The 25,500-nt window shown below is 39.4% G+C and overlaps 1 protein-coding gene across 2 annotated transcripts in view; it reads right to left on the bottom strand.

Annotated features, from left to right (window-relative positions):
- The window catches only part of NCAM2 (neural cell adhesion molecule 2), a 514,501-nt gene that overhangs the window by 149,251 nt on the left and 339,750 nt on the right, over nucleotides 1-25,500 (bottom strand). For both annotated transcript variants that reach the window (XM_005289286.4, XM_065576283.1), the window contains exon 9: nucleotides 175-325. In XM_005289286.4, coding sequence (XP_005289343.2) covers nucleotides 175-325 — 151 coding nt within the window. The remainder of the gene's footprint in view (nucleotides 1-174; nucleotides 326-25,500) is intronic.

Genomic DNA, 25,500 nt, shown 5'->3' with positions numbered 1-25,500 from the left:
CACTGGGGCCAGGATTTCATCTGGTGTGTTCAGAATTGCTAACTTTGGAAGGGCACTTTTTCTTAAATTATTCGAGTTTAAGCATGAATTGCCAGTAAAATTTGATCTTCCATTAAGAATGTATTTTTTTCTTTTAAAACAAATTTAAAGAGAAAACAAAATGTTAGAACTTACATTCAATATCAAGGTACATGCTCTTTTGATGCCCACCAATTCTACTTGCAGCTTCACAGTCATATCTCCCTGAATCTGACAACTTCACATCTTTAATATGCAGTGACGATTTTCCATGCTGCCCTTTGACTTCTATACGGCCATCTGGGCTCTGTTTATATTGATTCAAGAAAGAGAAAGGGTTTCATATATAGATATATACGTATATGTGTATTTGTTTTATATATAAAACACCATTAATAATTATGACTGAATGTACAGTATTTGTTGTGAAAGCATCTCATAATGTATGGTGAATAAATATTAATAACTGAGCAATTTCAAAATCTGTCAAATATACAATTTAAAAAAATCTAAAGAAAAGAGAAGTTATGATTCTAGACTCCATGGTCAAGGGAATAAGTACATGCTTAAAGGAACACTGTCAAGTAGTTAGATCACCAAAATTATCATTTTAAGATTGATATAATCTGTTGGTCAATTCTAAAGGGCCTGATTCTGATCTCACACTGTTGTAAATGAGGAGTAACTCTGATCAAGTCAATGGAATTATATTGGTTTAAAATCATTGTAAATAAGATTACAGTGTCTCTCTCTGTTCTCTTTCATATCAGTGAGAAGTTGAAAAATCCAAAAATGAAAAAGCAGCTATTGATAGCTTTCTTATTTTTATTTTTCTGCTAGAAACACAAATTAACTAAGAAACCACGGTCCGGAAACACTCCTGGAACCACTGGACTTCACTGGTGATACTTATGACAACACAGAAATATAACATAGAAGATAAACAAACAAACATACATACACACATACTTATTGGCTTCTGCTTTACCAGGAAAAAAAGTTCAATATTTGCCAGCTTGGGGGTGGGGGAGGACATATTGATGGTGGGCATAACAGGTAGGAAAAAATATAATTTACAAGCCTATACGAGTATGAAAAATAAAATAGACATTGAAAAAAAGTGTTTAAGTACTTGAGAGTGGCACTTTAACTTCTGTGAAGTAAATGGTCCAGAGGAATGAGCAAAGGGTTAGGAGTTTGGAACATCTCAATTCTAATCCTCGCTCTACAGTTTATTTGCTTTACAGCCTTCAGCAACTCACTTCACCTCTTTGCCTCAGTTCTTTCAGCTGTACGATGGGGGATGGGGACATGATACCTACCTCTCAGGAGTGTGGTCAGGAGTAATTAGTTAATGCTTGTACAATACTTTAAACATCTAAAGCACTCTGAGGTCCTATCCTGTAAACCCTAGCTGCCTGGCTCTACTGCTTATTACCATAAGGATTCCTATTGTGGCTGCTAGTGTTTGAAGGATTTTACCTCATGTCTATATGATTAGTTTCTGAATTAATGAAGGAAATTGACATATAAATCAGTTCACAGAATTGTTCACATCAACACAATATCAGCAATGTACATGTCGGAATCATTATATAGAGAAACCTGTGGTCCTGATCCCACCTCTGAATCCAATAGCACAGACCTCATTTCCTGTGCACAGTCCCATCGAACTCAATAGGATTCTGCATGGGTGCAGGGGTTTGCAATAGTAGATGCCAGCGCAAGAATATGCCCTAAAATCCCTCAAATTGATAGAAATAAAACAAGGTCACTATCTCCTACTATGTCGATCTTAAATGCTGCAAATTATATTAAACAAATGCATATCCTCAAGTCATCATTATATTAAACAAATGCATATCCTCAAGACATTCATACAAATGTCAGAATTTACAGTCACTAGTGAACAACTACTAGAGTAAAAGATCTTGATACATCACGTTTCGCGTAGATTTTTTTGTTTATTCATTTGTTGTAATCTTTTTTAAATTTTGCTTTTAAAATTATTTTATTTATTTATTTGCAGGTCTGGCATGTTTTCAATTTTTGTTTTAATATTTGTTAAAACTGATGACTGTTGTTACTTGTCTGGATGCTGCTTAACTGGTTTACTTTAAAAAGTGAAATAAACAAATGGATAATTCTACATCAAGTTTGTTCCTGTTTAAAAAATAAATTGAAGCAAAAGTGTTTTAGCAGTTTTACAATACATCCAGTGACTACTCTTTCTGATTTCACCTTGAGAACTGCAATTGGATCATATTGGGTAACATTTAATATTACTATCAGAGACTTCCTATACTGAAATGAACTTATGACTTGTGAATGTAACTTTAAGTTAAAAAAGTCAGAGATACAATAGGCAGTAGTTAACAGCACTATCCATTCATTAACAACTATCATCATACAGGAGTAAGGTAGTTGAACAGAAAGGAAAAAAATGATCTGATGGATGCACAGGATGTAAGACCTGATGTTAGGGTTAATACCAGGGGGCAACATTCTCGTTCAAGACCATGCAGATCCGATTGAAATATAGGTCTTATCATTAAACATGTACCTACTTAGTTCTGATAAACATACAGTAATACATTTGTTCCTTGGAAGAATCTAAATCTATCCTTTCAAAGACAGCAATACAGAGTAATGAGAGATGACATAAGAAAAACATTGTCTTTGGACTGTTGGTTTAGTGAAGCCCTGCAAAAATAACACATTTTTTTTTAAAAAGGCCTGCTTAAACTATGATGAAGGACCTTTCTATTGTACTGTGCAATAAATTCTCCCTGATAAATTGTAATGTGTTATATTATCTCTATACAAATATATCTGTTGAAATTATTTTACTGTCTGACTTTTACAAACAGATTGGGGCAATGGTTTCCTGTTTCCAAAAATGGTCATTACCACATCTTTTGGGGAAAAGGTGCAAAAAAGTCTAAGTAAACAATTACAGAATTAAAATGTTTAGCGCAGAAGTTCATCCATCAGTTGGTTTATGCCCTGAAGGATGAGGGTTTGTCTCATTGAGGTCATCCCTTCTAATTCTTGGGGGGTTTATTGTATTTATAATACTATCTAATGGGACTGTGAATGTTTCCATTATTCATATAAATCATAGAATCATAGAAGATTAGGGTTGGAAGAGACCTCAGGAGGTCATCTAGTCCAATCCCCTGTTCAAAGCAAGTCCAACACCAACCAAATCATCCCAGCCAGGGCTTTGTCAAGCCGGGCCTTAAAAACCTCTCAAGATGGAGATTCCACACCTCAGGTAACCAATGCCAGTGCGTCACCAACCTCTTAGTGAAATAGTGTTTCCTAATATCCAACCTAGAACTCCCCCACTGCAACTTAAGAACATTGCTCCTTGTTCTGTCATCTGCCAACACCAAGAACAGCCGAGCTCTATCCTCTTTGGAATCCCCCTTCATGTAGTTGAAGGCTCCTATCAAATCCCCCCCGTCACTCTTCTCTTTTGCAGACTAAACAAGCCCAGTTCTATAAACCTCTCCTTGTAGTCATGTGTCCCAGCCAATCCCTTTTGTTTATTTATGATCACAAATAAAATTGAAGATGTTTTTATTAAGTAGCAGCACAATAGCTTTATTAAGTAGTAGTGCCACTCCTTTCAACCTGCCAAAGCTGAAATTAGGGAAAAGGTGTGTAACAAAGATCCAAAATGAGAGAAAAGAAAAAAAAATAGTCACAGAGGAAACTTAAGATGGTATCTGATTTATTCCTTTAGCGTAAATAACTCTTACAGTAACTTTGGTTTTCTGATTCTTTATTTTGGAAGTAAATATATTTTAATAATGTTTCACACTGCATTTGTCCAATGTAGGTCTCTTTTGGGCTAAAATGAATGATGTTCCTGAAAATGAGAAGTATGACTATCCAATAGAGAAAATATTTCTGAAAAGTGTTAGAATAATCCCAATGAATCCAAAGCATATGTTCTTGAAATCAATTGGAATTTTGCCTAAGGACTTCAGGTTTCTCTGTGTATTTATGGCATCATGGTTTCAGAAAAGGAAAATATATTACACACACACACACACACAATGATCAGCGTTATATACAATGATAAATATGATAAAGGAAACATTTAATTTAGCATAAAGTTAGTTTCATTGTAATATTTTTCTGTAATTAGACTGTAATGCCATGGCAAGGTATGTGTTCACACATTATAGTGATTATCACCACAGAAGTATGCAATAAATAAAGCAAATATTTTCTTTATAAATGTTGACCATCATACCTCATTGTTCTAAGTTTCAGATGAATTTTGTCTATTTAGTTTGTTAGAAGAGTAAGAAGTTATGACTATCTCCAAACTACCAGAAATGGTCAGCAAGGCCATATCTCCTTATCAAATTCTAAATAAATGTAATAGTTCAAATTCTTCTCTCTGCTACACCTGTGCAAACCCACTATAGTCAATAGGTTAAACGCTATAGTCAATAGGTACAACTGAGAGCAGAATATACCCAAATATGGATAACTAATCAAGATATTACAACATTTTGCAATGCTAGGACTAGCAACAGGGTCATAAAAACTAACTACCTATAAAAGTGAATATTCTACTCTGATACTCTACTGCTCTGATATTCAGGCCCTCTACTGTATGCAATGAGAAGCATAAGACCATTTGAATAATAATGAAATGCTTTTTTTTTCACCTTAGTGGGCTTTATCAGGGATTACTTTATTTACTTTTCCTTTATAAGTCATCAGTATGCCTTTATTAGATTTAAAAAGGATATAAGTGGAGGAAATAAAAATGCTATGGGAATATATAGTATTTCATGAATAAACTGATGTATCTACATATAAACATTTCTATTTATTAATATTCATTGACATAATTTGATAATTAGAAAATATATACACCTCTACCCAGATATAACTCTGTCCTCGGGAGCCAAAAAATCTTACCGCGTTATAGGTGCAACCGCGTTACATCAAACTTGCTTTGATCCGCCGGAGTGCGCAGCCCCGTCTCTTCCCCACCCCCACCCCCGCCGGAGCACTGCTTTACCGCGTTATATCCGAATTCGTGTTATATCAGGTTGCGTTATATCGGGGTAGAGATGTATTATAGTGTCTTGTTCATTGTTATTTCAATTCCATTTGGTTTCTCAGGAAATTAACTGCCAACTCTTTAGGCCTAGAATAGTGGTTGAAGATGCTTTTATGTCACTGCTACCAACCAAAATTAGTTTACTCATTTACTCTCAGTTTATTAATGTTTTAATGTACATATAAAATACAGTGTCTCCTATTAAAATAGTCAGAATTTGTCCAGAGATACAACATTAATACCACAGCTATCTCTTATATTCAGTATAGAGAAAATCTATGAGGTGGCTGAGATCATTATGCAGTAATTGTTGTCAAATTATAACTTTAATATGACCACTGTACTTTTTGTATTTCTTAAACATATGAGGGTGAAAGTCATCCCCATTTGAATTAATACTGTGGACAAAAGCAATCAGTTCTACAATTCAATGCTGTAATAGTAAACTCTTATCCAGCGGGTCTTAAAAGCTAAACTGTGGCACACATTATCAAAATCAGCGAGATACTAAACCACAACTTATTAATTAGCCAATAGATGAACATAAACTCAGTCTGGCACTTTCCAGGAAGCAAATGCCAGCTGTAAGTTGTTCATAATGATCAGCAATAGATTATGGCATAGCAGTAACATTTCCGGTTGCTGAAAATGGTAGGTTCTCTTCTCAGGAGAGCCAATATGTAAATGATAATTATAAGTGCTTTTTGTATAGCCTCTTTCATAAAAGTAGCATAAAATTTAATTGTTATCCAAAGTTCTTCTCCCATGTAAAACTTGGTAGATGGGGGGGAAAAAAACACCTAATATATGTATTTTAAAAAAAATTGCATTCATCCCAGTTCTCTGGGATCACCAGAGGAGCATAGAGGGCAAGCGATCCCAGAAAAAGCAGTTCAGACAATCCCATTATCTATTTAGGTTTTTATACAGATGCCCATCACTGTGTTATCTTTCTGGATGGTTTCCAGGGCTTGAACACTTCAGACCCCCAGGTAGCTATGTAGAGGTACTATCCTGCTGGGCTTGTCTGACCCCAATACCCATACACAGCCACTGCAGCATGGCTGGATTAGTCAATACACATGGTGATGCACAAGTGTAGGTTGACAACCCAAATGTGGGCGCTCAGCCTGTGGGAGGATGTCACCAAGAACACACAGGAGAGGAATGCTGATTCAAGCAGCATTAAGTTTACTGTATAACCTCTTTTAATGTGTTGTTCTACAGTTCTTGGATGGGAATGTACTGTCTAGTGTAGCTCCTCCCAGTCTCTTCTCCTTTACTCCAGGCCAGAACCCCTTTTTTCTACCTGGCCCATTTTTTTCTGGAAGAAAGTGAGGCTATTATACAGATGGGAGAGTGTTATGCATAGCTGCCTTTTCCCTCCATGTAGACTACTCTGGCTTATTCTGTTTAAGTCATGCACGCATAGGAGAGCACAGTGCCACAGAAATTTAAAAAGTAGTAGATTAAGAGACAATAAAAAATGTCAGAAAAACAAGCTAAATTTGGAGCACTGTATACTTCAAAAATACACCAGCATAACAAAAGTAATTTTAAAATTGATGTAGTAAAAACTGGGATAATCTAGACAAGGGAACACATTCTGTGGCATTGGCTATACTGGAGTTTCACCCACTTATGGGAGGTCTCAGTATGGCCCTATGACCTCATACAATAATGCTGACTATATTTCTAAAATCTTGATCTATGACACTTTCAAAATGTAGTCAAGTAGGACTAGAAGCTAATGATCTGATAAATGAGAGTTCAACGAAGCAATCCATCCCAAGAAATCTGACTGAAACACGTAAAACCTATTCAGTGAACTGGAAAGTTTAACCTCTCACAGCATGACAGCCTAGCATTTTGAATAGTGATAGCAATCTAATTCCATCAGCCGTATTTACAAAGACCTAAAGATTAAATATTCAAGGTACAATAAACTGTCAAGAACAAAATGAGATTGTTCTTTATAGATGCTGAAGTGAGCTCAAAGTTAATAACTGTGTAGAGCCATGATAAAAAATAAAAATCTTTCCAAACACAAATCCAGTTGAGAGGTTCTTTACATAAATACAACACCCCTACCCCAAAATTCAGTTCACCTCTAGTGAATTTTATCAAATACTTTAAGATGATGACATCAGTGTGCTTACCTGCTTATCTGTGGGCTCTGCAATTTATTTATTACTTCTATTGCTTTATATATCACCTGTTACCTGAATTTTCCTGCTGTGATCCCTGGAATTTCCTCCTGACATTTGGTGTCCCATGTATGCAATTACTGGCAGGCTGCTGGGTTGAAAACATCTTCCAGGGCTCCCAAGAGAGCAGTGGGGTTGATGAGAACCTCATATCTAAGGGTTCCAGAGGAGACATGCCTCTTTCAGGAGTCTTGAGGAAATTGCTAAGAGAATAGTATCCAGGGAGAGAAAATAGCAGCTTTTGGTGTAAACCAACTTTTAGGACTAATCATGTGCTCTGATACTGAGAATGTCTCCAGGGGCATGAGTCCAGTGATGTTACAGATTCAAGTGTATAACTTTTCAGTTGTTTTGTGTTGGTGGATAGTGCACAATTAGATGATGGTTGGAAACTCTTTTGTTTTCTTCTTGCTTCACAATTGTAGCAGGATGCAACTGGTATGACTTGGGGGCGTAGTTATTGGTTGAGTTTGATCAAACCCTTCTCTGACTCCAACTGTGGGATTACTGGACCAAATGAGATGGCATTTTACATTTGCCAGAATGTGCATTTTGAGTTGGCTGGGAGTAGTGTGGCAGGTGAGAACAGCTGCATGAAATAGTGACTGGATTGTGGCTGGTTTTTGATAGTATCGTTTGTCTGGTGAGAGCAGCTGTGACATTGTGTTGATTATCTTCTCTCCTATAGAGCTCAGTGATTGTGTGTTTGGCTGTGAAATGATCTATTTTATATTATTGAAGGCCAAGTACAAGATCTCTAATAAAATCCTCACATTTAACATCTAGACAGGTTGAAATTACTTTATTTGTTCTCATATTAGAGTTTTAAACTTGTTTTTATGACTAAAGTATCATGACTCCCCATATCACTCTATTAGAGTTCAGTGCCTGTCACTGTATAGAGACATCAGGCATTTCTCACTGACAACTTGCACCTTCTGTGATATGCTTCAGGGTTTTTTTTGATACAAAGAATGTCACGTTTCAGCTACCAAAATGATAAAGGAACAAGGGTCTAGTATTTAAACTTGTTTTTTTTCTTAAATACATTCCCATAATTGTCCTGAAAACACACAACATTTACAGCACTTGCAATATTTGTGGTTTGAATTCTTCCAAAGTAGCGGTCACAGATGTCAACAGTAGCAGAGCCCAAACAAGAAGACACTTTAACTTTATACTTAGTTCTTCATTCTTTCATTTTCTGCAGTCAGATGGTTCCTAACTATAAAAGCAAGGATCCATTACTATATGGTCTACTGATATTTTGAACACATGATATTGAATTTTCAAGAAGAGGCACAGTAATTGAAGTTGATGAACAGAATCATCTTTGGAATTTCACAACCATTGTCAGGAAACTTGCTGCTTTCAGTTGCTGTTGAATTGTCATCCGTGAAAGAGCAAGAACTTCAAACCAGACACTTGTGAGTCATTCAATCTGAAGCATTTCAACCAGCAGATATAGAATGGCCCAGTAAACTGGTCCTTGAAGTAACAAGGTAAAAGAGAAGAGTTGCCAACTGAGTTGAAGGTACTGGATTAGGATAAAATTCCAGAAGTCCAAAAAAAATAGGTGACAAACAATTCCTAGTCTGAGAATCTACCTTTGACGATGAGAAAGGGCTGTCATTCACAACAGCCATCAACGTGCAGAAGCTGATGGAAGCTCCCTTCTGGATGGTATATTCACAACATTCCCCATACTCGTCAGGTAAATGTATTCTATCCATGCACCTGTTGAAAACAGCAGAAAATTCCAGAGTATTGCTACGTGTTTATGCCTTAATGTCCAGTGAATCAGAATAATGCTACAGCAGAGTCTTGGACTTGAATTATTGTTATGTAAGACCTTGGGAGTCATCTAGAACAGCATCTGGTTTATTACAGATTTCAAGCAGGTAGCAATCATTGTCGCATGCTACAAATTTCTGAAGGGGTTGAAAGCTGATTATTCCACATGGGAGAACTTATTCAGACTAAGCCATTAACTGAAGGTCTACAGTGTAATACATAGGAAGTCATGAAAAACTAGTCTTGAAGTAAAGGCATTTTGTTGCTTTGACTTTCTTTCCATCTGCAGACATAGTGGCTACTTTCAAAGAATTCAAAGTGGAAATGCAAGCAGGTACTATGCAGATTTTTATAATTCAGGAAAATTATATTCTTGAGAGCTCCAGATGGCATTTAAAAAATGACAACACTATATAAACTATATAAACCTTTATTGCTTCATGCTGGTGCTTACTTGCAACATTTTAGCTGGTGAGTAGTCAGGTGACAGAGCACACTCCACATACCAAAATCAAACACTACAGCATAAAACAGAAGGTCGGGCTGCTGTTCTTGGAAGAGCTCACTTTGGTTTGCTTCTAATCATGAAGGCATGTGAAAGAGAAATGATGAAGAAAGAACATTGTATCTGGTCATTCAAAATCATCGCCTACAAGGTGCAAATCACTAAGGAGAAATGGTTGATGACTAATAATGATGAGTATATTAGCAGCATGTGATAGAATCTTACAGAGAAGCTGGGCAAAACATAACTCTGTGGTAATAAAAAGGGAAAAAATAAAAACAAAGAATTTAATATTTTTTTCGATCATCTGCACTTTGTTATTAGAGGCTCCATTCCTGAAAAAACAATTTTATTCAGATAGATGTTAGTTCTACAGAGGAGGATGAGCACAATTTACAGGAAAAAGATCATAAAACATAAGTCTTATATAATACAGACCTTATTTAGTACAGCCATCAAAAATAATAGTTTTACCACAGAACCACATCTAATCTTAAAGCCAGTTACTGGGATAAGATACTCCGGCTACAAGAGGATCAGCCACAGGTGGCTATATTACACCTTTGTGCTCCCTTTGGAACTGCTGAGCCGCAGTTCAGACTCCAGCATAAATTGGAGTAGCCAGAGAATCCATTATGCTAGTGGGAGACTGCCAGAACACACAGTCCCAAAGCATGTGCAGATATGAGGTCTGATCCTGTTTAGATTCTAATACCTTCACTTACCTAGGTTTACCATATTTCAATAATCAAAAAAGAGGATGGTGGGAGCCCCGCCCTAGTCCCACCTCTGTCCCTCCCACTTCCCGCCCCCTGACTGCCCCCCTCAGAACTTCCAACCCCCCCCCGCTCCTTGTCCCCTGACTGCCCCCTCCTGAAACCCTCCCCCATCCTAACTGCCCCTCTAGGACCCTACCCCTACCTGTCCCCTGACTGCCCAAAACCTTATCCACACCCCCGCCCCCTGACAGACCCCCGGGACTCCCACACCCCATCCAACCATTCCCTGCCCCCTGACAAGCCCCCTCCCCAGAACTCCTGACCCATCTAAACCCCCTGCTCCCTGACCCCTGACTGCTCCAATCCCTCTCCCCACCCCTGCCCCCTGACAGACCGCCCCCAGAACTCCCAACCCCCCTGCTCCTTATCCCCGACTGCCCCCTCCTGAGACCCCCCCCATCCTAACTGCCCCCTTAGGACCCTACCCCCCTGTCCCCTGACTGCCCAAAACCTTATCCACACCCCTACCCCCTGACAGCCCCCCCAGAACTCCTGACCCATCCAACCCTCCTCCTGATCCCTGTCTCTTGACTGCTCCCTCCAGAACCCCCCTACTCCTTCTCTAACCCCCTGGCCCCCTTACCGTGCCGCTCAGAACAGCGTGTCGGGCTCCATGCGCTCCCCCAGGCGCGCATGGGCAGCAGGGGAGGGGGAGCAGGGGGAGGAGCTCCAGACTGCTGGAGGCCCGATGCGAATGGCCGGCGATCTGCGAATGCAGGGAGGCGGAGGGGGGGAGAGAGAGGAGGGAAGTGATCTGAAGCTTCAGGGAAGAGGAGGGGGGAAGCGGAGGAGGGGCTCTGGCTGCTGGAGCCCCGTGCGAGTGGCTCGATCCGGCTGGCTGTCCTGTCAGCCGTGCCACACTCTGCCGGGGGGGAGAAATCCGGACATTTACAAATTCCCCCCGATGCTATTTTTAAACTCAAAAAGCCGGCAATGTCCGGGAGAATCCGGACGAATGGTAACCCTAACTTACCAGAATCTAGCTACTAATGATCAGTCAAACCCTATGCATGTGAACAAGAATCACCAGTGTGAACTATCCATGGCAGCAGTTGTGGTAAGTAGGATCACTCTGCTCAAGAACTTTGACCAGATGACATTTTTACTTAAGTCAATAGCAAAACTGTCAAGATCAAACCTCCACAGGTTTTGTAACTGACTACAGGAAACTATTCATTCAAATAAATCACTTTTAAAAAAATCATAATATGGGGGTACAATTCTGTATGTTGACTCACAGAAAGTGGTGATAATATGGCTCTAGATAAGTTTTCTGCTTGCTACAGTGATATTACAGAAACACTACACAGCTATTTCATCACTTCACTTATCTATGGGATCCTTTTTTAAACCATACACTCAGAGCAACATTTAACTGTGGACATATGTATTCCACCTCCCAGCCCTCCTCTGTTTGATTCAGTGGATTTTTTTTTCTTTTTTAACTCATACAAATATTTTCGAGATGACACATATGCTGATGATCGCCACACAGGATTTTTGAAGGCTGTCATAATGCATTCAAAACTCAACAGTAAATGTCATCAGTCTTCCACACTGAGGAAAGATATGAATGGGCCAGCAGATTGTGGATCCTGGATCTGTGGTAAGACCCAGCAGCAAAAAGGTCAAAATGCCATATGAGCTTATTTTTTTTATTTTATTTATTTTTAATGTATTACACTTTGGGAAATTGTAAGGCGAATTGAGAAGTGGAGAACCAGGGGAAAAGATCTCCTTCTCTTGGGGAAGATAACTCTGAGTTCACTTAAACTTTAAAACCTTGCTCATCATTCACAGAGGCACTGTACATTTATAACTGTATATTGCAAAGGCTCCCACAGCAGTTTCACTCATTCTGGCAACTCTCCTAGGCACAATTCTACAAAGCACTGAGCACTCCCATGAGTTGCTGAGTTCCCTCAATTCCCATTCAAGTCACTAGTAGATGAGAACACACACTACCTCGCAGGAGTGCAAAGCGTCCTGCAGGATTGAGACAACAGAACAGGGATGGAGATGGGCTAGGCAGGCCATCTTCTGCTAGGCACATCTCCTCACCCCACAGATAAGCTAATAAAATACTTGGAAATGCTGAGAGCTGTGGAACATTGGTGCAATTATGAGTGGGTGAAGGGACAAATCCCTCTCCATCTTTCAGCCTGCTTTTTCTTCTCTGAACTTTCAACTGGCTGACAGACAACAGAAAGCAGGACCTATTGCTGCTGAGTGCTGCAGCCTCAGCAAACTCTTCCTCCACTCCTCTTTCCTCTTGCCACAGAGTTGGAGGGGCACAAACCAGGTATGTCATGGTATCTACAGAGGAGTTTTTATATCAGGTAAAATCATGTTTTTTTTACCACCAAGGGAAAAACTAGTTAATCCCAGTGTAAGGCATTTTCTATTTTTAAAATGTTTTGTTAATGCACACCACATCACACTTAGTTTTAGTTACATATTGAAATTGTGGTCCTGTATCCTATCTGACAGTGGCAAGCAACAGAGGCTTCAGGGATAGGTGCATGCAACTCCCCAGTGGACAAATGTGGGACAATCTGTCTCCAGGAAGGTTTTATCCTAATCCCTAACTGTTAGAGATTGGTTTGAACCCTGAAACCTGATGTTTTATACCCCTTCAAAAATTGCAAGCATTAACAATTGTAACTCTGAATATTTTTTATCCAAATAAGTGTCCAATTCCTCTTTGAATCTTGCTAAATTCTTGGCCTCAACACATCCTGTGGCAAGAATGCATTGTGTGAAGAAATAAAAGCACATTCAGTGCATCTCTTGGAAATCTCATGGATTTGATGACTTTCTTTTACTGTCTCTCTCTCTCTCTTTCTAGAGAAAGAGAGAGAGAGAGAGAGAGCGCGCAACAAGGAAGCGGGACTAGCTCAGTGAGAACAGGAGTTTAAAAAGACGGGTCCTAAACAACCAGATGTGCTAGTCAACATGGGAGATTTGCAAGGGAGTTTAGAGAGGATGTGTGAAAGACAAACTCATCTAGCAAACTTACTTTAAACTTAGGCCAATAACCCCTCCCAAAAACACCCCAACCAAACAGCTAAAAACACCTACAAGAATAAAAAGTAGAACTCCAGCAGCAGAATTGGGGCAATCCAGTTTACTGCACTCATTGAAGTATGTATGATTACTTGCCTTGTGGGCAGGTGGCATATGTGTGTATTTGGTGCAAGCAGTTCATGGCCCTCAGAAACCAAATATTGGCGCTTTAGACCAGAGTGGTTGAACTGAAAGAGCTAAGGGAAACAGAGAGGCACACAGAGGAAACTTTCAGGGGCATGGTAGAGTGGTCCTACCCCCATTCTGTCAGTCTCTGTGCTGTTGAGGACAACAAAAGTCTTGGGGAATCAGAACATCAAGCTGGAGCACAGGGAAACAATCCCATAATTGAGACTCCCCTTCCAGATGAGGTCATGGTATCCTCTCGCACTGGGGGACCCCAACATTAGGAAGAGACAGGTAATAGTAATGGGGGATTCAATTATTAGACACAAGGATAGTTGGCTTTGTGATGACCAGGAGAACTGCATGGTGAATTGCCTGCTGGGTGAGAAGGTGCAGACTTCATGAGACATCTACACAGACTTATCTACAGTGTTGAACAGGAGCCAGTGGTGACAGTACATATAGATACCAGTGACATAAGAAAAGACAGGAGAAAGTTCCTGGAGGCCAAACGTAGACTGCTATCTAACACATTAAATTCCAGGACCTCCATGTCAGCATTTTCTGAAATGCTTCCAAATCCATGCACAGGACCAGTTAGACAGGCAGAAGTGAGTCTCAATGAGTGGATGGGACAATGGTGTTGGAAGGAGAGAGTTAGGTTTACTAGGAACCAGGAACCTTTTTGGAAATGAAGAGCCTATAACAGAACCAGATTGCTGGCATGTAAAATTAAAAAGGTCATAGTTGATCTTATAAACTAAGAGATTGGGGAAAGGTGATGGATCTGGAGGAGCACACAGTTTGGACAAAGACATATCCCCAGTGTGTGTCTGTGTGTGTGTCAATTACCATGTTACCAAATTTTGCAATTTTACTGTGAGCAGAGAGATTTTGCCTCCTGCTATAGGAGGTTTCACTCTAGGGACCAAACAAGATCTTGTCCCCATTGCACTAGGCATTGGACAGCCACATAGTAAGGGACATCCCAACCTGAGCAGTTTACAATCTAATGCAAAGAAAAGTGCTAAGTTTGTGATGAGAGAGCTGGAACTGGACCCACCAAACTCATCCCATATAAACATCCATTGGATTGGAACAGTTTTTAATCTCTGTTGATTCTCACTGCTGTCCTACAGTCAAAGGCTCTGCTGTGCACTAGCAATGCACTAAGGCATCCAGTCATTTATAAATGCTAAAGCTAGACTGTCAAGAATGAATAAATTTATTAAATCAAGTTCAGACCTTTTGAAGTTTATGCAGACAAGATCTTCCACTTTCTGGACACACAAGAAAAATCTCTTACACCTGGCACTCAGCCCCAAACATACCTTACATTAAAGCACCTCACCCTCTTCTTGAACAAATACCTCCTATTAACCAAAATGCATTTACTGAAACTAAATTAAGACAAATATTAACAAAATCTCCAAACTCACTTCTAAACACAGTATTTTGCAATATAAAGTCACCCCACCATTTCAATTATTCCAGGGTCCTTAGTCTGATTTTTATATATTCCATATACATAAATTTGAAAGTTATGGGTTCAAACTTGTGTGTGTGTGTGTGTGTGTGTATTACACACAAGTTTGAACCCATAACTTTCAGACTGACGTCAGCTGCAGTGTGTGATAGGGTGTCCACCCCATACAAGGCTTGAATGGGTTAAGGTGGCCCGGTGGGCCAATTAACTTCCCAGACTGCATCTGGAGGAGAAGCCAGGGAGCAGGAATTGATTAAATGAGGCTCAGCTGGGGAGGAATAGAAGGGTCCTGTATAAAGTCCAAGAGCTGAGAGCAGAAGGGGGCTACTTTGTAGTCACTCCATGGGAGAAGGGAGGTGTGTTTGGGTCTAGGATAGGTAGCCCACAGTTACTCCCTGGGAGGAGGAAGTTGGGAGCCTGGCAAACCCAGAGAAGGAGGAGAACCAGAAAGGCTCAGGGGAAAGGCAGCAAGGTGTGGGACAGGGCAGATTCTTGGCTGCTGAGGAGAGGGCCCCTGAGCTGGAATCTGGAGCAGAGGGCAGGCCCAGGTTTCCCTCCCACCCACTGGGGAAGTGGTGCAGACCAGGTAAAGGAGAGCAGACTGCCTGGACCAGTTACCCTGAAATAATCTGATGCCCCAGAAGGGGAAAACATGCAGTGACCTGGCTGGAGGGCCAAGTCACAAAATGGAAACTGCAGCTCCTGGAGCGAGAGGGATGATACATCAAGAGGCCGCCAGAGGAGGGCACAGTACCTGGAAAGAGCTAATCCCCAGAGTGACAAGGACTCAGGCTCTAACAGTGATGTGTTGACCCCGTGACATGTAGGAATAACTTGTGTGGGAGAAAGCATGCTATTATCTGCTATGTGGATCAGTTCATGTTGGGAGACCCATCAACCTCCTTTGTGGGTTGTGGCTTGTGGGTTACACAATTATCTCTAGACAGCAATGAAATGTTGGGCATCAGGATTCCTGATGTCTATTCCTGACTCTGGGATCAAAGTGTGTTCCAGTGATAATGGACAGCAGCCACATACAATCTCACTCCTGTTTGGATCATTTCCAGGGTTTGAACCCATGACCTCTGGATGTAAAAGCTTGAGCTGATACCACTTGAGGTAAAGACCTACATATGCTAGCCTGGAGACAGTAATAGTCATAAACCTCTGAAAGTCATCTAGCCATTAGAACATAACACAGTGCCAAACTGTGTTAGTGCCTTTGTCATGATCCTTCTAAAGGGCAATGTGGCAAAGCAGATGAGACTTGGCTCTGTTATGTTAAAAGCTTGGGTTCTATTCACAGATCTATCTTTAGCTTCCCAGTGAAAACTCTGCATTATCCTACCTGTAAAATGTCTGAATGAAAATTACTTACTTAAAGGCACCAGTATGAGGTTTTAGTTAATAGAAGTGTTGTGAAGGGCACATCAATGTTAACAAAATGTCAAAAAAAGTACTGGGACTAGAACTCTGTTTTCCATTTTATAGTGCAGTGCACCATTTCTCTAAGTTTCTCCTAAATCATATATAGAGGACCTTAACATGTTGTCATGAGACCTCCTGCAGCAGAGGCCAAACTCACATTACTCATAACACATTTGTGAGACTTGCAACACTCCACCTCCCGGCTGACAACAGCAAAGGGCCCATCACAGAAAAGTCATAACCCATATAAGAACACTGAGGGAGATTTCCTGAACATGCTCAACTGAGTGTAGTTAACATCACTGTAAAGACCCTATGTGCTATAGATGATAATCAGATTGGTCGAGTTGTTACTCTAGATTTGAGGCATATATCCCGGAATGTGATAAAGCTAATTGCAACCATATTACGTGGAATCAGACACCATGAATTAATGAAATAGAACACCAAATAGTTAAGGGTTAATTTGGAGAGAGGGTTTCAGAAGCAAGGTCATAATTACTGGCAGTTTTAATCAGTATGGGAGGAGGGGAGGAAAAAGTAATTAACTGAGAATGAAAGAAGATATGTGGATGGACAACCTTGAGTCTAGACGCCTCTGATAGGAAAAGTTTATTGAAAGTTAGGAAAAGTGATGATTTATTAGGGTCAGTCTGACCTTTGTGTTTAGTAGAAGTTAGCTATAAAAAGTTCAGATAACAGAGTGTATTTGGGAGCAGTCCTCGGGAGCTATCCTGGGAGAGACATTTTCCTGAGATATTTACTCCCCGGCAGGGTGGCATTTGGTCAGCACTGACCTTTTGTCGATTACTCAATACCATCTCAGAATATATGTAAATATCTGGGATGTTCTAAGCCTATTGCTTATGTCTGTGTGTGCTTAAATCTAATAACCTGCAGTGTTAGGCAAGAGCATGCTTACTTGCATTGTTCCTTGATCAGACAGAATTGCTGAGTTCCTGTTGATTTCTTCCTTACACCGCCTGGAGTGAAATACTTAAGTTGTTCCTGTTGGGGGTTCTGATAACCCTGGGTAACGGAGTCCATGGGCAAGATTCAGCATTGGTATAAGTGGATGCACCTCCCACTCATGTAAACAGAAGTCAGCTCTGATAGCACCACGAGTGAATGTTATCCCATGTTGAAAGGGGGAGGTTGCAGCCTAGCAGCACAGAAAACTGAAGTGGAATTCTTCTGGTGTAAATAAACAAACATCTTTACAATTTTCTCTGATCGACCTGATTAAAGCACCAGAACCCATTAGATGCACTGAGACTTTTTATTATTGAATTGAGTTCAAAGAAGCAATCATCATGTATTCAGCCTAGGAACTGGAAAAACAACAAGTGAACTGAAGAGAATGTTTGCATGTGTCCTTCTCTATGTGAAACTGCCAAGTTTCACCATTCTGAAATTAATTTCAGTGTCAGATAATATTGCTATAGTTAAGTTTATGCAGTGTTCCCATTATATGCCATTCTTCTTTGTGGTTTACGTCTTAGAATAAAACTTCTTTTTGTACTACAACTTCCCAAAGTCCAGAAACGTAGTTACTCAAACAACTCTCAAAAGAATGTGTTTGTTCAAATGTAAATTACATGAGTGTTGCTAAAGCAAAAAAAAGGTTTAAGAAACACTTTTGCCCCCCACTTTGGTAAATGACTCCTCTGTAATATGGTTTGATTACTTTGGGTATTTTAACAAATAAAATAGCCAAAAATAGTGACAATTAATAAATTATTAATGTCCAATGTATATACAGTAATTTAAAAAAAAATCAGAAATGTTCACAATGTGAGCAGAGTACTTTTGTTGAATAAGTTCAGTAATTCTAGAACACAGAATTTCCATGAGTCTCAGAATTATTTCAATTGAGCATATCAAATATCTACAATAATTTTAAGGACCAGATTCTGCTATAACTCACATTGAGTAGACACTTACAATATGCATAGTCTTATTGAAGTTAGTCGGAACCTGTAAGATACTACTCAAAATAAGTGTTGGAACATCTGGACTTAAGTAACTGGATATATTTCATACTGGAAATATGTTTTCAGAATCAATACACATACTAAACTACTGTTTACTTGCTAAAGAATAAAAGCTCATAAACAGAGTCATTATAGTTTCTGCTTATGCATTTGCATGTTTCCAAAATTAACAGACATTAAAAATATGTATTTGATCAACAGACCAGAACTCCAAATGGGGCTACTGAAATATATTGGTTAAACAATACTCCTTCACATAAAATTAGTCTACACATATTCATAGCAATGTTATTGGGCTATTATGGTTTTTTTAATGCAAATTTCAACACTAAAGATTTCCTCTTTTTTATTACTATAAAAAGTGAATGTTATGTTCAAAGAAATATTAAGATTATGATAAAAAATGGGAAACCAAATAAATTATAAGTTAAGATTCATAGATTATAAAACCAGAAGTGACCACTGCAAACATCTAGTCTGACCTCCTGTTATAAGACAGGCTTAGGACATTTCTATAAATTAATTCCTCTTCGAACTAGAGCTTATCTTTTAGAGGAGAAAAATCAATCTTGATTTAAAATTTTCTAGTGATGGTAACCACAACACTTGGTAAGTTGTTCATTACCTTCACTGTTAAAAAAAGTACATCTTATTTCCAGTTTGAATTTGTCTAGCTTCAATTTCCATCTATTGAATCTTGTACCTTTGTCTGCAAGATTGAAGAGTCCTCTATTATCAAATTTCTGTTTCCTGTATAGGTATTTATTGACTGTGATCAAGTCACCCCTTCACCTTCTCTTTGTTAAGCTAAATAGATTGAGTTCCTTGAGTTTGTCACTACAAAGCATATTTTCCAGTCCTTTAATTGTTCTTGGGGTTCTTCTCTGAACCTTCTCCAATTTATCAAAATCCTTCTTAAACTGTGAAAACCAGAAATGTACCTGGTATTAAGGCTGAATCTCTGTCTGTAGATTGTAATTCCATCCTTAACTCATCCTGTTTTGCCTGAGTATTACAATCCTTTCTGTGTGGGCCTTAACACAATACATTATATCAGCTGCCTGTAATGTACAATGAGGTAGGTTAAAGCTGTAGCAGCAATAAATTAAAGAGTACTTTATAGTATTAATTCCCTCACCTTTGACATGTGTGTCACATCCTTGCAAGTACTTGCACTTTGTTTGTAGAACCAGAGAATTATATAAATTGAAGATGAAATTTTAAAAAAAGCCTGTTAGGTCACTTGCCCCACCTTCCGGCCAATGCAAGATAATTCCTCACAGTACATGTTCTAGTTCTTTGCCTAATTTAATTTTAAATGTTTTAAGGAATGAGGCTTCAAATATTTGCCTTTAAATAATGTTCTAGAATGTAACCAGTCTCTGTTTCAGGGAGTTTTTCTTCAAATGTAGGTTAATTTACCTATGTTTTAAATGTCACTTTATTACTCCTACACCCTCTTGTATCATGAATAACTCCTCACCATGTGTATATGTACACTCCTGTGTACACACCTGTGCTAGGTTTGTGGAATGTAGCAATAAGCATATGTACATGTGTAAGGAATTCTATATCCAAAGACCACTGAAATAAAAACTTGGTCATAGAATGACCCAAAATGAAGCTGGGACCGCTAAAACATTGATGGCATCCGAGCGCAGATTCACCTTATAGGATGAGGTTCAACAAGGAGGTCTCAAACAAAGACAGATTCCTCCCCATTATACTGTGTTTTTTTTAAAAAACAGCAGAACAAGCTTTATAAGTAGTCAGTATACTAAGCAAAGATAATGCTTAATAAGGGACCACTCATCTCTTATCTAGCGCTATTTTATTCTACATTTCAAACTGTTTCACAAAGGTTAGGTAACAATTATTGATATGTTATTAACAAGGTAACTGATGCACAAAATGTTTAAGTGACTCACTAAGGGCCACATAGCAAAACAGTGGCAGAGTCAGGAATGTAACCAAGTTCCCTCACTCCCAATGCTGCTCTCGGTCCACTATATCACAGCTCCCATGGTGACAGCAGATTTTGGAAAAGAGACTCCTACAGTAGATAAAACCCTGAAAGGCTACATATTTCAGAAATTTCTCGGTGATACCTTACAGTACACTACTTCATGTCTCCTATCCTATGCTCATTGTATGACTGTAACAACTGAATGCATTTTCAGAAACAATATCCATTCTTAGTTAAAGAAACAATAGCTATTGAAAAACTATATGAAAATCACTGAAACATAAAATAGCTGCTGCTTATACAGAAGTCCACAAACCAATACTTTGTGTTATTATGTTTTTTGCTGTAGCAGCAGTTAATTAACATTCATTTCCAAGCTTTACTGATATGACAGGAGATGCTGGTGCATAAAAAAAGCTTAAAAATTAAAACATATTAATTTCATTCTCTGTCAGTGTAACAGGGAAAATCATCAGTGAAGGGTAAATGGGGGGGAAAAACCTATATTTGTAGGGAAAGAAATTAAAGGTGGGTAAGGTAATATCTTTTATTGGAGCAACTTCTGCTGGGGAGAGAGACAAGCTTTCAAGCTTACACAGAGCTCTTCTTCAGGTCTGGAAAATGTACTCAGAGGGTATGTCTACATTTCAATTAAAAAGCCATGGCGGCCTGTCCCAGCTGATTTGGGCTTGGGGGGCTTGGGCTAAGGGGCTGTTTAACTGCCGTTTCGATGTCTGAGTCTGGGCTGTAGCCCAGGCTCTAGGGTCCTGTGAGGTAGGAGGGTCCCAGAGCTTGTGCTGCAGACTGAGCCCAAATGTCTACACTGCAATTAAATAGCCCCTTAGCCTGAGCCCGGCAAGTTGGAGTGAGCTGGTGCGGGCCAGCTGTAGGAATCTAATTACAGTGTAGACATACACAGAGTGTCACAGCTAAATACAAGGTGGAACAGATTGTTTATCATGAGCAGTTAAAACATATTCAAGGCAAAAGCTGGTGGGGGTGTTTATTGTGTCCAGGGCTTTGGAGCTGTGCTCCGGCTCCGCTCCAGCTCCAGGCAAAAACCTGCAGCTCCACTGCTCCGGATCCGGGCTCCGCTCCAGATCCGGGCTCCGCTCCAAAGTCCTGGACATGCACTGGATTTATGGTTTATTACAACAATCTATAATCCACTAGCCCCTACCTCCCCCAGCTATATTTTGTTCTTTAGCCTTCTGTGTCCCCATATATTTAACTGTTACACCACAAGGCAGCTTATGTTAACCTAACTGTGTAAGCATCTATACCAATATGTCACTCCCACTGATGCAATTTGCCTGCTATGCCGACTTAATAATTCCATCTTTTTGAGAGGCATAGTGTTTCGGTCGACGTAGTTAGGTTGACATAATGTCAGTGTAGACACTGCATTGCTTACATCAACTATTGCTGCCTTTCAGAAGGGTCCTACAATGCCCCATGCTGACAGTTAAATCAGTGCAAGTGCTCCTGGTGCTGACATGAACTGCTGACACACGGAGCATACTGTAGACATGGCAAAAGCAATCTAATTACTCTGGTGGCTGTACGGCAACATAATTTAGGTCTACCTAATTTTGTAATGTAGACATATCCTAAGGAAGAGTTTTGTGTAAGTTTGAAAGCTCGTTTCTCTCAGCAACAGAAGTTGGTCCAATAAAAGACATTACTTTACCCACCTTGTCTCTCCAATATCCTGGGATCAACATAAACACAGAAAAACTGCATATAACACAGAGAAAGAAATGTCATTTACAAGCTTCTAGAACTTTATTGAAAACATGACATGAAATATTACAACCCATAAAGTACTCGACAGCATCCATTTCATGTATTTAGCGCATTAGCAGAAGGATTAAATGGCTGATATTTTATCCATTCATTTGCATAATGTATTAACAAAATGTAAACTTTGTATTTAAGTAAGTTTAGAGATCAGGCCAAACAATAAATTAAATTAGGGCTTGGTCCAAACAAATAACTTTTTATGAAAAGAAAGAGACCCACAAACCTCAGAAAATAGCCCAGCTCCCTGGAGGTATGGGAGCCTCAGGTTCAAGTCCCTGCTCTGTCTGATCTAGTCTGTCTCAATGTCTCCTGCTGGAGCCATTCCTATGTGTAAATATTCATTGAGACACAGAGAGACACATTAACTCTACAGCTCTGTGGTCAGCACAGTCACCTGGGCTGTGGGAGACCCAGGATCACATCTCTGCTCCAAATTGGGCAGCACAGGACTTAAACTTGGGTTTCCCAGAATTCAGGTGAGTGCCCTAACCATAGGACTGGGTTGCCTTTTTCTCTCTCTAAATTACATCTTGGACCTTACAATCCTTTCCTGACAAATTTTTTGTGGAAACTTGTATTTCTAGAAAAAGTTGGTTTCAATAAATCAGTATTTTACAATGAAAAATGTTCAGTCGAAAAATTCTCAACCAGCTCTTACTGTAAAAAAAAAAAAAGGGGGGGGAGGCTTATTTCAAGTCTGAATTTGTCTAACTTCAACTTCCAGTCACTTGGATCTTATTATACCTTTGTCTGCAAGATTGAAGAGCCCTCTATTACGAAATATGTATTCCCCATGTTAGCATTTATAAATAGTGACGAAACAGTCCTTAACTTTCCCTCAATAAGCTAAATAGATTGAGTGCCATGAGTCTTTCACCTCAAGGCATGTTTTCCAATCATTTAATCTTCTCCAAACTGTCTAATGTTTTAACATCCTTCTTGAATGATGGACACCAGAACTGGACACCGTATTCCATAACAGTCACACCAATGCCAAATACATAGGTAATATGACCTCTCTACTCCTGTTTATTCCTATTTATTCATCCAAGGATCACATTAGCCTTTTTGGCCACAGTGAGCTGATGTTCAGCTGAATATCTACCATGACCCCCAAGTATTTTTCAGAGCCACTGCTTTCCTGGATAAAGTCCCATATCCTGTAAGTATGGCCTATATTCATTGTTCCTAAGTGCATACATTTATATTTGTCTATATTAAAATGCATATTGTTTGGTTGCACCCACTTTACTAAGCAGTCTGTATCAGTAACCTATTATTTAACACTTCCCAAATCTTTGTGTTATCTTCAGACTTTATCAGTAATGATTTTATTTCCTTCCAAGTGATTGATAAAAAATGTTAAATAGCATACGGTCTACAACCAATCCTTACATTACACTATTACCTTTATCTACCAAACCTGTAATATCATCAGAAATAAATATCAAGTTAGTTTTGGCAAAGTTTTGGGGTCACTGCAACTCTGACCCTTTTGTGGCTTCCTTGGAAGCACCCCCACTAAATCTCTGGCCTCCAGTTGTCACCTCTCTTGGGGTGGGAACCAACATTCCTCTTCCTCTAGAATGGGGATGTAGGCTGCAATTTCTCCTGCCCTTCACTGTTATCACTTTAGCAAGCCTGAGGTTACTCCAGCACTTGTGGCCCTGTTATCTTCCAAGGGCTATGACAGGTTTTACCAGTGACCAGCCAGACTTCATAAAGCAAAGTATTTATTTAGAACACAAGCATTAAAGATAAAATATAACTTGAAAACAATGAACAGCTTATATGCATGCCTGCCTTACCAGTTGTCACCCATCTTCTATATGGAGATTCTGGTAGATTTCAAAGTCTTTCAACCTTTCCAGCAAGGTTAGACTCACAGATATTAAGGCCAGATGGGACCATCATGATAATCTAGTCTCAACTTCCTGCACATAGTACGCCACAAAACCTCACCCACCCACTCCTGTAAAAGACCCATAACACCTGGTTGAGTTACTGAAGTCCTCAAATCGTGATTTCAAGACTATTTCCTCTTGGTGAAAGTCTCATGTGAGTTCTAAGGCTGAGTGAATGTGAACGCTTCTCTATAGCAATCTTCCCATTTTATGCATTCTCAATTCTTTGTCTGCTGGGACTCCTGAACCCACTCAAAAGCAGTATATGTAACTTTCCACAAGGAGGTGCTATTTCTGCAGTCTTATTTATGCATCTGTGGATTTACAGTAATTGCCCCCTAGTTAGCTAGTTTCTGATAGTTCATTCACATTAGGTGACTTCCTCTCAGTTGCTGCATTGCTTATCATATTTCAAGAAAGATGTTAACCCCTTCAGTGGGCAACAATGCAGGATAAGAAGGAAAACTGACTCACATTTCATTCATAAAATTAAATCAGATGTTTCCCTGTTCTCCACAAATTTGATAAGATCTGTTTTTTATAAACCCATGTTGATTAGCATTAATTATATTCCCTTTTTAAATTCTTTATTAATCAAGTCCCCCATCATTCATTCCATTATATTTCCCAAGCTCAATGTCAGGGTGACAGGTATATTTACCCTTTTAAAAGGTCGGCACATTAGCTTGCTTACTCTCCTCTGGAATTTCTTCAGTGTTACAAGACTTATTTCAAATCAACACTGACAGTCCAGAAAGCACCTCAGCCAGCTCTGTTAAAACTCATCAGTTATCCCTCAACTGTTATCTACCCAGATAACTCAACCTCATAAGATTTCTGGAGGCTGCCAGAGTCCGGAATGACTGAATGGAGGCCTAGAGGCTGGAAAAGGAGCTGTCTGGTGTGCAGTGATTGGGACAGGTCTATAAATCCGACAACGAGATGCTGTGCAGCTAAGTGGGTATGGAGCAGACAGGCCCTAGAAGAACCACCAATGCACAAAGATCTTGATCTTCATCTATCATTTGCGGTAGACCACTGACCAGTCACATTAACATGATTAACTAGGGTCAAGAAAGTATGAGGACCACAGAAACCCTAGAGCAGCCAGCTACAATTTTTTCTATGATTTTTCCCCCAAAAAAACATTTTGGACATATCAAAATTAGCAAGGTTGTCAGCACCAAGAGACAATTTTGAGCAGACATCACACACTAGCTTTCTTAAAAGAAACTAGGACCCTGCAATCTCAGAAGGAACTGTTCATTTCAAACATCAATAAACTCACACTCCACTACTACTGTTGGCTAGCCAGGAAGGATATGATACTAT

The sequence above is a fragment of the Chrysemys picta genome, chromosome 1 (genome assembly GCF_011386835.1).
Source record: "Chrysemys picta bellii isolate R12L10 chromosome 1, ASM1138683v2, whole genome shotgun sequence".
Lineage (NCBI taxonomy): Eukaryota > Metazoa > Chordata > Testudines > Emydidae > Chrysemys > Chrysemys picta.
This window is presented reverse-complemented; position numbering and strand designations above follow the sequence as displayed.